Raw genomic sequence first — 12791 nt, forward strand, 5'->3', positions numbered from 1 at the left:
TGTGCAAGGTTTCATATTCGTGAATATTGCAACTAAACTGGGCACTGACTTTTCTCCCCATTATCTCTATATCTGTAAAAATTTCAATGCCACTTTTTGCAAAACATTTTTGAGTTTCAAGATGGATTAGTTAGCACTGGCCACAATGATATTGGTTCTGATTCTCTGACTGGCTGATGCAGATAGGAGCATCACCGGAGGTTATTTTGGCTCTGTTTTGCTAACGGAGAGGCAATAGTTAGTTTACAGTTTGTGAACTTGAAATAATAATAAGACTTTGTCTTTTAATTTTTCCAATTCAAACAGTTTAGGAAATGCTCAATTATTGTTTGATAGGCTAGATTTGCCCAGTCTTTTACTGGATCCTACAAGGCAACTTCCTTCCTAATGTCTCTTCTCTTGAATCTGTGTAATTAATAGTTTCCTAGTACATCTGTCATAGGGTTGAGGTCTAACTAGCCACTGCTTTCATTTAATCTTCCCATAACCTTCAAGGAAATAACTGCCTGACGTTACTGCCCTGTTTTAAGCTAGAGAAGTTAGTTGTGCTTTCTTGATTTACTGATAATGTTCCAGTATTTTGAGATTGTAAATAACACACATTTATTATGATTTCATTTTATATATGGGACATAGTCCCTTGAGAAGAAGACAAGGAGCTTGGATTGTAAGCCTGGGGCATCTTTGTGACCCTAACAGCATCCCAGTGCAAGAGGGCAAGGGGCTCACTGGCATCTGCTAGTGAGTTTCAGCTGGCCTGACCAGTTCATTAATGTCATAAACTGTATCAGATATATATCATGTAAGGTATCATTGGAAAACTAACAACACACTGATCATTAATATTCTTGCATGGTGTATGTATGCTAAATGCCCAAGGGACCATACAAATATGAAGGAAATGCAGAATTAAAATGTTTTTACCAGATAAGCCTGGGTAGTGGGTAAACAGGTTTCTCCCAGACAAAGGACAAGCCAATGCCTCCCGTCACATGTCATCAGAGTTGATTAGCAATCACATGTCAAGTGGCAATTTATTTACATCGGAGATGGCAGGAACAGATCAATTTGCATTCAGCAAACCCCAGGGAAGAAGAAACCAACATGGAACTTCCTTCACTGCCAGACTGCATGTTTCCTTCTTCCAGCTTGAATTAACTTTATTTGGGGGGTAACTTTCAGCAGAATCCATTTTAAAGGTTCACTGGACTATAGAAGAGAGGTGCAAAGAATCCCTCGTTTTCTTTGACCTAGGAAGAAAAGGGGAACCAGCACCCTGTACTTTGGTGGTAGACTGAGAGACAATTGGCCATGCTGGGCAAAGTTTGATTGATGAGAGAAACCATTTTAAAGGTTTGTACCTTGCTAGATTAATATTTGGACTTTTAGATGCATGTTTTCACTTTTATTTGCTTGTAGCCATCTCCACCTTTATTTTCTTTTACTTGGCATCACTTAGCCTAGTTCCTGTTGTTAATAAACTTGTTTTATTTTATTCTAAACCGACCCAGTGCTGTGTTTGAATCGAAATGATTGTTAACTCCAGTTAATGTGGCAAGCTGCTGGATGCTGAACCTTTAAAGGAGCAAAGGAACCTTAGTATTCCTCTGAATGGCCCAGGAAAGGGCTGGATATGGCAGAGATCATGGTTTTGGGACAATTTGGACAGGGAGTGTGTTGGGGTCACTTGGTCAGTAGTAACCAAGGCTGGTGGGTACCAGAGTGTGACTGGGGTGTAACAAGCCAGCTGCTGGCTCCATGCTGTGAGCCACAGCAGCACATCACTGAAGGCACTCAGGGTTACAGAGCACACAATGATGACATGGGCCCTCACTGGTCTGGATTGCATTCCAGAATGTGACAGCCTCCCAAGACATTTTGCCTTCACACCTTAGACACCTGACACCCAAAAGCTTACAGTAGATCTCACTTGCCAAACATTAGTAAGAGGACTGAGGACCAAACAGGGAGCTAGAGCCTAAGGCAAAGGTTTCCCTGAGCAGCAAGGTACTGACTGAAGAGCAATCTGCCAGTCTGTTAGCAGCCAGGAGGAGACTTTGGTTGGTGGGAAGAGTATCTTATGCCTCTGGATTTTCTCAGGGTCAGTGGTTCTGTTGCTCTGAGTACAGAGCACCAAAATATTGCTGTCACCCATACAGGCCCTTTTCAGTGAATGGGGTTCAGTGAGTATGAGTCAGGGGAGGATTTAGCATCAAATAACCCAATTATTGTGAGATTTAAAACAGCCTCTGGTTGGTGTTAGCCCTCTCAGTAATATGGCATTTTGTTGTTGTTTGCTAGGAAGGAAGGGAAATTAATAGAAGAGTATCACGTACAAAGGACTGTTTCAAGAGCATAATCATCTCTTTTGTCTTGATTTCCCCCATCTGTTTATTGTATCCACCAATTATCTCTTCTCTTAAAATTAGATTGTAAGCTTTTCGGTGGAGGGACTTTGTTGTTTGCTAGCGCAATGGGGCCCTGATCCCTGACTGCAGCCTCTAGACACTACCACAATGCAAATAATTAACAATTAAAATAATCCCACAGTAAACATATACATTAACAGCCAAATTCTTCCCTGTAAAATTTATAGATATGCTTTTCTTTTTTTCAAAAACGGACTGATTGTTTTTAATGACTTGTTGATAATGGATCAAACTTAAAGGGCACATTTGTTCTGTAGAATTTTAAATGTCTGCTTCTGTGCTGTTTAAATCTTTACTACGTAGAAAAAAACTAGATGATAGGGAAAAAGTTGTTTTCGTTTTTACTTCAATTTTTTTCCACAGTGAAACTCAGGATGAAAAATGTTAAGAACTTTGTTACAGTTGTTACTATTATGTATTTCTATTACAATAGCACCCATAGGCTCCAACAGAGGTTTTGAGAGGCACTGCACAGACACATAGTAAGAGGCTGTCTCTGCCCCAAAGAGTTTACATGCTAAATAAACAAGGCAGAGAGATTGACTTGACCAAGGTCACATAATTGGTCAGTAGCACAGGTGGGAATGGCTTCTGACTCCCAGCCCATTGCCATACCTATGGGACCCTGCTGCCTCCTGAGAGATATAATAATAAAACTACGTTATTACCTCCAGATCAACAGTTACCCTTCAGGGGAGCTGGCAGTTCGTTTACTGAATGAGCTTTTGTTATAGAAGTGCAGTCATTTAATTTAATTAAAATAATTTCCTCATACAAACTGTGGACTAAATATTGTCCTTACTCGGGCAAAATTTCCATAGAGGTGAATGACCATATTGCATAGGAACATAGGAATTGATCAGACCCGTGATCTATCTAGTCCAATATCCTAGTGGCCAGAACCAGATGTTACCAAAAAAAAGTGAAGGAAACTCTATAATGGACTATTATGGAATAATTTGCCAGAGGGGAAGTTGCTTCTGCTGGCTTATGCCTTGGAGTATATGGGTTTGTATCCCTTATTTTAAAAAAAGAAATTCTATCTAATATAACAGTTGATGTTCTCATTATCCATATAAATGTATAATGCTTTTTAGTTCTAAGCTCTTGACCTCAATGATATCTAGTGGCAATGAGTTCCACAATTAAGTTATGCATTTAGTTACAACATGTCACCTCTCCCCTGGGTTCAGTTTTGCCATCTGTAAAATAGGGATAATGATACCAACCTCCTTTGTAAAGTGCTTTGAGATTTACTTATGAAAAACATGATTGAAGAGGTAGGTGTTATCATTATTACTGCATAAAAATACATTTTGTTTTATAAGTTTTAAATGTGACTTTCAGTTTCATTGCATGTCTTCCTGTTCTTGTATTAGGAGAAAAGCACTGGCTCATCTGTCTCCTCCTATTCATCTTCTCTGTAGACTAAACAGCCGCAATATTTTCAATCTCTCTTTATCTGGAAGTCTTTTTTTGTACCTCTAATATCTTTTATCACTCATTTCAGAACTCCCCTCTGTTTTTGCCTATATCCTTAATTAAAACTAGGCCTCAATTTTTTGGTTCCCTGACCTAGATGCTCTAAAAGGCCCTGATTTTCAGAGAGTTCTGAGCAACCACCCTGTGAAACTCAAGCTGTTTTAAAGTGCCTCAAATTCAGCTTGAAAAAAATTGAAGTACTCAAAATCATGACTCATATTTGCAAATCTTGGCTAGTGGGATCAGAACCGATTACAGTATTCCGGGTGAGGGCATACCAATAATTTATATAAACCATTGTAATTTTCAATATTATTTTCTATCCCATTCCTTATCCACCCTACATTTTGTTTGCTTTTTACATTTTTTTTATCTCCGCTTCATATTGAGCGGTGGTTTTCATTAGCTGAGCTGTCCACAATGTCCTGTTCCTGAGAAGTCATAATGAGTAAAGGCTTGCAGGACTTGGCTCTAGCTTACCTAAGGTCAAAATTGATCTCACACATCACTTTTGAAGGGAGAATAATATTTTAACCTGCAATTCAGATAAAGCTGAATGTCTTTATGAATTGTTAGCACATGTGGGGTGGGGCACTCCCTGTTGTTTCTGAGACAAGTTTAGGATTCTGTGTCAGGCACCATCGGAGTAGCAGAGAGAGAAATAGATATAGTGATTGGGTGTGGGCAAGACAAGCAAGGCAATGTTTAGGTGGAAAAAACAACTGATGGTCTTGAGCCAATCAATAACCTCTGAGTCAGCTTGGGAAGAGGTGGTGGAATCTCCATCCTTAGAGTTTTTAAGGCTTGACAAAGCCTTGGCTGGGATGATTTAGTCTGTGCTGGTCCTGCTCTGAGCAGGTGTTTGGACTAGATCAGTGGTTCTCAAACTAGGGCTGCCGCTTGTTCAGGGAAAGCCCCTGGTGGGCCGGCCGGTTTGTTTACTGGCCGCGTCTGCAGGTTTGGCCAATCGCGGCTCCCACTGGCCGTGGTTCGCCGCTCCAAGCCAATGGGAGCTGCAGGAATGGTGGCCAGCACATCCCTCGGCCCGTACCGCTTCCCACAGTCCCTATTGGCCTGGAGCGGTGAACCGCGGTCAGTGGGAGCCACGATCGGCCAAACCTGCGGACGTGGCAGGTAAAGAAACCGGCCCGGCCCACCAGGGGCTTTCCCTGAACAAGTAGCAGCCCTATTTTGATAACCACTGGATTAGATGACCTCCTGAGGTCACTTCCAACCCTAATCTTCTATGATTCTGTGACCTCCGAGGAGTCCAACGTGAAAAGAGTAACTCTACCCTTAGTTTGCCCATAAGGCCATACTAGACAAAACTGTGCTCTTGTTTACACCTGGGTAACCCCCTGGAAGTCACTGGAATTTTGAAGTTTGTCAGGGTAGATGCTGGACTTGATTTCGCTGGGGCTGCGTGGCTACAGATAAAGGCAGAAAGCTGTTTGAAAGGACACAAGGGCTTTAATAGTAACTCCAGTACTAACCACATGACAATCTCGTATTTTAAAATTTCAAACCTTCTCTCTGTAGAATCAGAGAACATTATGTTCTGAAATGGGGAAAAGGTCTCCCGATTTAGGGAAATAATATTCCCTCCAAGTCTAGAAGGGCATGACATTTTCTCCTTGTTTGATTATATTAAGTATATTAAATATGACCTAAATTTTTAAGGTTGCTCAAGCTGAGAGAGTTCAAAGGATTTTGAATGACATTTTTTTCAATTTATTTTTGTTAAGCCTTTGCAATAATTTTAAATAATCACTCTTATAAAGGACAAATGGCAGGGGTCAAGTAATAATCCTTCATATACATGAGTGTATGTTTCTGTGCTAAGGAAAATCCATAAAAGAAAACGGAATAGAGATACTTAGATCAAAATTTAGCTAGCATTTATCAGAGAAACTAGGATTTAACAGTCCTTGGCATTTAAAGCAAAAAGCCCAAGAAAAATATATGGCATCATAAAACTTTATTGATATTCAGGTGGCAACAGCTTATCAGGAATACCAGCTTCTCAATGTAGTTCTTCACCTTTAGAAAATAGGGTTCGGTTTTTATTTTTATTATTATTAAAATGAGACAATAGGAACGGCTTAGCACTATCATAGGTGATAAAGAGACGTAACCTTTCATCTATTAGTAACCAAAGTTTGGCTGGCTTAATGTTGAGGCCTGGAAATTTAAAGAAGGAAATTTGAAAGATTAGGTTGTTAATAGTCTGTGTTGATTATGGGATTATTTTAGAAATATCTGAGGTAACTGAAAAATTAGTTGTGCAAAATCCCAAACTTGCTTTATTCTCCAGCCTTACTGATGATTGATTTTTATTGTAAGTGTTGCCAACTCTTGCGATTTTATCCCATACCACAAAATTTGATGTTTTCTTTAAAGATCCTGCTCCTAGAGTCAGGTAATTAGTGGGTTTGGGTTTTTTTTTAAGCATACAAGCTCTCCCAACCCCCTCCATGTTTCTAGCCCTCATAGTGGAAGAGAAGAGCCTGAAATTATGAAACCTAAAGTCTTAAAAACCAGAAAGCAAATATAAAGATTTTTTATTTGTTTTAGAATCTAATTTTTAAGCCAATCTCATGATATTTTATAAATTGAGTTTGGCAATAATGTTGTGTGTTGTGAAAGTGACAACAGACAACTAAGCTCTCAACTTTTTTAACCTCTTTAACAGAAAAAATCATCTCTAGCAGTAAATTTCAGGTATCCTAAAACCTGAATATGTCTGTTTTTTAATTTTTAATAGTTTTTTATTTACACTTGTTATCTTAGAGTTAGAGCAGGGGTCGGCAACCTTTTAGAAGTGGTGTGCTGAGTCTTCATTTATTCACTTTAATTTAAGGTTTCGTGTGCCAATAATACTTTTTACAGAAAACCTCAAAGAAAGATTTTTTTTTTCAACTGAAATTTCACAGGGGAAAAATTTCAGTTTTCCCATGAATTCTGCTCATTAGTTAAGAACTGCCTTAAAACTAATCCACAGTCAGAGACTTGATTTGGCAGCTCTAATTTTTAAAGCCAGTGGCTCCTAGCTCTTCTGATGTAGTGTAATTAGAGAGGTGTTTGCAGTAGCTTGTACTGGGATGTTGGAATATTGCAATGTGTGAGACATATGAGGTGCAGAGCAAAGGATGCAAGAAACCCTTTGCCAGAATGTGACTCAGCTGCTTTTACACCCATCTGCCCAGTCTCCTATAGGTTTAAATGGGATTTTTGGTTTATGTTTCCAATTATGTGGTTTTAATCATGGGTGGTGTGGACAAAGTGAATAAGGAAAAGTTATTTACTTGTTCCCATAATATAAGAAGTAGGGGCCACCAAATGAAATTAATGGGCAGCAGGTTTAAAACAAATAAAAGGAAGTTCTTCTTCACACAGCGCACAGTCAACCTCTGGAACTCCTTGCCTGGGGAGGTTGTGAAGGCTAGGACTATAACAGGATTTAAAAGAGAACTGGATAAATTCATGGAGGTTAAGTCCATTAATGGCTAGGATGGGTAAGGAATGGTGTCCCTAGCCTCTGTTTGTCAGAGGGTGAAGATGGATGGCAGGAGAGAGATCACTTGATCGTTACCTGTTAGGTTCACGCCCTCTGGGGCACCTGGCTTTGGCCACTGTCAGTAGACAGGATACTGGGCTGGATGGACCTTTGGTCTGACCCAGTATGGCCATTCTTATGTTCTTATGTGCTCTCAAAGGTTTGGAAGAGACTGAAATAAAATATTTCATTCACAAAGCTCTGCCTTGAGTGTATTTAAAGATATGCCCCTCGTGCGGTGAGACCAAAGCATATGCCACTGCTGAGCCGGGTGCATGGCTCCACCTCCCGCTACCGTGTGAAATGTTAGGATTAATCCAATGCATTTAAATCAGATTGCTGTAATATAAATTCACTGCGATACGTTACACTGGAATAGGCAGTAACTCGTATTCCTAGCACTGTTGGTCAGCATCTTGCATGCGGCTTCCCGAGTGTTCATTTTCAATATCTACAGCGTGCCTGCTTCTCAATTGAAAGTGTCCCTTCGGCTTACGTAGGAGTAACTTTCCTGGAGTGAGTAAACAGAGGTGGATTTAGCTGTACTGCACCTGTGCTGAGGAGAGAGAGAGACAACATAGCTCACTGGTGTGAAGAGATGAAAGAGAGAATATTTGAAGTCATCCATGTTCAGGAATGCTCAGCAAGTGGCAGAAAGAAAGACATGGCTCAGTAGGGTTTTTATAAGTGCAGTAGAATGCACAGTACAGCAAGAATCCAAATACTCAAATGGCATAAGCAAGGAGACAGAGGCAGTGGCTCCCAATACCAAATTAAATGCTATGCTGGATGATGGATTTTTTTGTATTGCTTTTGATGTATTTTTAAAGTTTTTAATGTAGAAATAGATATTGAAAGATGATAATTTTCACCTTATAAAATGGGGACTGTTGCCCTATTATTAATAGTTATCTGTACTACAGTATTGAAGGGTATTAGTGTGCTAACATGCAGGGGCAGTACCTGGACCCCAGTACACAAGGAGTTAACACCAACTTCACTTTCCCCTCCCCTTGGAAAATCCTCCTGGGAAGGGCTGCTGAAAAAAGAGCAGAGGTGAATGTTTATGGGTCGGCCTGGGAGCTGAGTGATTCCATTTTGCTTATGGAAACATGCACTGATTTTTATCAACACAGATTTTCTTCTGCTGATTCCTACTTGTTTAGTCCTCCTGTGACACCCCCAGCATACACTGGTGGTGTGTTCACAGCATATACACAGATAAGTTAGTTAAAAACAGAAATATTCTTGCTGGAAGGCTACAATGTAATACTGCTTTTTTTCTTAGAAATCAGAACAATATTGCACAAGAACCCCAAACAGAGGACGAAAACAGGCTGCTCCCTAAGGCAGAGAGGCACAACTCACCCCATCTTGCTTTAATTGGCTCTCTTCAAATTGACTCTGCTTGCATGCACCACACTTTGCAAGCAGGACTGGTATCTGCCCCTGCTTCTCCTTCCACACTCTTAAAGTGATAGCTTCCAATTCCAACACAGTCCTCCTTCCTGGAAGAAGCTAGTTTACAATAAGCAATTTAATTTGGGTGAAATTCAGATGTTGGCTATTTTAATTAGGAGGGAATAATTTAGGGACCAAAAAATATATGCCGACTAAAACTTTGAAACTCGAGTGCCCAATAGAGCCTAGGCACTGAACTGAGAACCTGTGGCAGCTGTGAGGGCTCACTAAAAGTAAGGCTGCCTTTACTTAAGTCTCTAAATGTGGATTTAGGTGTCTAACTTTAGGTACCCAGATTTGGAAATTTGTCCATAAATCCCAGACAAACCTTAGTTAAGACTGAGTTACTATTAGAAATAGCGCCCTTAAAAATTATGTTAACAGAACGCTGTGCAGCAGTTAAAAGAAACAAAATGTTTAAAAGTCAGGAAATTCAGTGAAGGTTCATTACCACCCTTAACTCTGACCCCTGTATCTCACCTTATGCCAGTTGCATTTTCTTTATGGGCCACAGGCATTGCTAGACCCACCTACATCCCGTGTCTTGACTGGTAAACAACACCTGTGTATGGACTAGATGTTCAGTCCTCCCCCAGTTCAACCAGCAGTTCTGAACACAGACACCAACATCCTACTTCTTATGATCTCATACAGGCCAGAGGCACAATCGACCCTCCACGCATCCTTCTGCTACAGACTAGAGCCTACATAATTTTGCACCTTACATTTTAAAGCCCAATAAGGTCTGAAGACCCCAATTTTACCCCGCCCTCCTGATTCAGGCTAGAAAAGCTTCTGTAACTAGCCTGTTCATCCTCCAAATAAGCGTCTGAGCATCCAGATACAGGCCAGAGATCCACCTTACTCCATACACCTTATAACTTCTGGCCAGATTGCCAGGTAAAGACAAGTGGGTGTGGAAACACTTTCTTCAACTCCTGTCCTATAGAAAGGCCCCACACCAATGTGTAGTTCTTGCTAGGCAGCTTTCTTATGCCCGATGTCCACACACATTGCACTTCAGGTTGGTCACCAAGTCAAGTGAAATTGTGATGTAGGAAAAGGGGATTGAGGCTCACTCTTGGAGTCCATCTCCAGGTGTGGCACAGTTGGGACACTGCATGATGTCCTAGTAGCTGGTAAATTGTCGGTAGCAATCATCTATGTCATGCCTGTTGACATTAACACTCTAGTGCAGGGGTTTGATCCCAAGAAAACAAGGATCCATCTGCCCCGGACAGCCTGCCCCAGACAGCCTCTTGTGGTGTGGTGCAGAGATTCCCTCATACGCAACATGAGCCAAAATGGACAAACTTGCTTCTGTGCTATTTAATCTGCTTTTTACTTCAAACAACACAATTACATTTGTTTTTTCCCCTCCTTCTTTGTTACAGGTTGACAAAGTGTGTGGACAGCCCCAAGAAAGAGAAGCAAAACCTTCACCAGATAATATAGTGCAAGCAAAAGACATGGCTGAAACCCAGGCTCTCACGATGGCTCACTCTGCTAATCTAAACAATAAAAGGAGGTAACCCTACGTGAAACATATCTCTAAGTGCATTGAAATAAACCTTATTCCTCATAATTTGCATTAACTATTTCTCATGCAGGAGTGTTTAAACCCAATTCTGTCCTCTGATATCCACCCACAACAGTCTTAGGCTTTCCTCGGAGGTGGTGCTAGTCCATTGGGGGCCCTAAACTGGAATCTTGTTGGGACTCCCCACACACAACACATAATAAAAAGCAAATAAGGGGGCCCCTTGAGCTGCTTGGGGGCCTAAGGAATTGCTTAGTCTGTTTAGGCCTAGCGCTGGCTCTAGCTTTCCTGGTAGTTACGTAGATGTATTTGAGGGAATAATTGGTCCCTGTAGTGCTTTCCAGTTGAAGCCTGACAGTATTTCTTGCAGGCCAGTCCTGATGTCGTTAATCAGTATTGACTCAGTCTTTAATTTGGCAAACTCTTATCGTAAACAATGGGAGCTTTGCCAGAGTAAAAACTGGGTGACTTCAGGACATTGCCCTGTAGGAGTCCATTTGCTCCTGGCCTTTAAGGACAATTGATATTGGGATGGATCATCCATGGGATGGGCTGCATGTGGGGGGAAGGGGGAGATTTCCATGATGCAGCGTTACTCCCCTTTTCTGTAGTGGAGGAAAGAATTTGGCATACACATTCTTCCCGCAGTTGATTAGGCAGTGGGCTTCTGGTGAATTTTCAGGGATTGAGCAAGGCCAGGTCCATCTGCGTGTAGGCCCTGTGCCTCCACGTTGGCTCCAGCCTTCCAGCCACCTGTCAGTGCAGCTACAAAGTAGCTGTGCTACCAAGGTGTCCCTCTGCCATGGTTCTCATGTGCCTAAATTATGTGGTGGGGAAGAGGGAATTTTGTGATGTGCATCCTCTCTGACCCCTCCCCGGCCTACACACTATTGCCCCCAAGTTCCCTGGTCTTCACCCCCTCGCCCATGTGAACCTTAGATTAGGGTTTGGGTGGGGCCCGAGGATGTGCCACAGAAGGGGGCGTGTCTCTCTGTGGAGCGTCTCTTCCATGTGTGGCTTAGGGAAGCTGATCCTACCCAGGGTACGTTTAAGTGAATTTCAGTGCCAGTTTACAAGAGAATTCCAATTACTTATTACTGGCTAAATTAAATCCTGCTATGTCAGTATAAATCGGGAATAATTTCGCTGAAGTTAGTGGAGATGGGTCTGGATTTACACTGGTGTAACTGAGAGCAGAGTTTGGCTTTATTCCACTTGAGTGCCTGCCTCGATGAGTTCAGGGTGTAAGATTTGCACCCACATCTATTTTGATTTTTTCCAAACCTATGTGCATTCCGAAACCCAAATACACTGTCTTAAAAAAGAAAAAAGAAAAAAAAGTTGTGACTACAGTGTACTTCTCGATCACATTCTTCGGCAGTTTGCAACCAAAGCACAGCAACTTGTGCTGGTGTTTGGGGCTAACTGATTTTCATTGTGCAAGCTGCATGAAATGTAAAAAAGCAAGCAGCCTGGCTGGTAAAAAGTAAATTAGATTTTAAAAATTCCGTGGTAATAATCTGAAGTATAAACTGAAATACAGTTAACAGAATTTGTTTTTTAAATGTACTGGTCTGGTTCTGTCCCTGACAAGATCTATCTCACTATCTTCACTCAGCATTGCATTTTTAGCAGAATTGGCCTATGAGCCAGATCCTGAGCTGGTGTAAATGAGCAGTGGGTCACACCAATTTATATAGCTGAGGATCTGGCCCTGAGACTTTTAATTAATCAGAGAACAGCCCTTTGATATTTATTACTATAGATACCAAAGAAAATATAATAAAACTAATATGCTACTAATTATAAAATGTTGCCAGAAGCTGGTGAATGCATCATGACATCAGCTGAGCTGAGCACATCCTTACATTTCACTGATTAGTGTGATGTGTTATGGAAATGTAGTGAGAAAGGTGTGATGAAGAACCAGCATACTAGGAGTTAACGTATGAGCTGGTGTTGGTAAATATGTGTGGGATGGACTTCATCTTTCCAAGACCTGTGGGAAAACAGGTTGCGTAAAGTTTGTGCTTTGCTTTTGGAAATAACTGGAGAGCTATAAATATTGAGAAATATACAGTGATGGACTTACTATTCTTCATATGTCATTTAATCGCCTATGTTATCAATAAAAAGCAATTTTAGCTCATATAAAATTTTATAACTGATGTATGAAATCCTAAGTGCAGTGAGTTATGTTAAAATATATTTAGACAGGCAGATATCTTAACTGTTATGGAGAATCTAGTTTATGAGATTCATTAATCATAATGCTATGTGGTGCCATGACTTCTGGAAATTTAAAATACAAGGAGCAAGATTT

The 12791-nt window shown here is 40.9% G+C and overlaps 1 protein-coding gene across 4 annotated transcripts in view; it reads left to right on the forward strand.

Annotated features, from left to right (window-relative positions):
* The window catches only part of LOC140917371 (glypican-5), a 617795-nt gene that overhangs the window by 224556 nt on the left and 380448 nt on the right, over positions 1–12791 (forward strand). For all 4 annotated transcript variants that reach the window (XM_073360049.2, XM_073360046.1, XM_073360047.1 and 1 more), the window contains exon 4: positions 10323–10456. In XM_073360049.2, the coding sequence (XP_073216150.1) occupies positions 10323–10456 (134 nt within the window). The remainder of the gene's footprint in view (positions 1–10322; positions 10457–12791) is intronic.

This window comes from Lepidochelys kempii, chromosome 9, assembly GCF_965140285.1.
Source record: "Lepidochelys kempii isolate rLepKem1 chromosome 9, rLepKem1.hap1, whole genome shotgun sequence".
NCBI classification, from domain to species: domain Eukaryota; kingdom Metazoa; phylum Chordata; order Testudines; family Cheloniidae; genus Lepidochelys; species Lepidochelys kempii.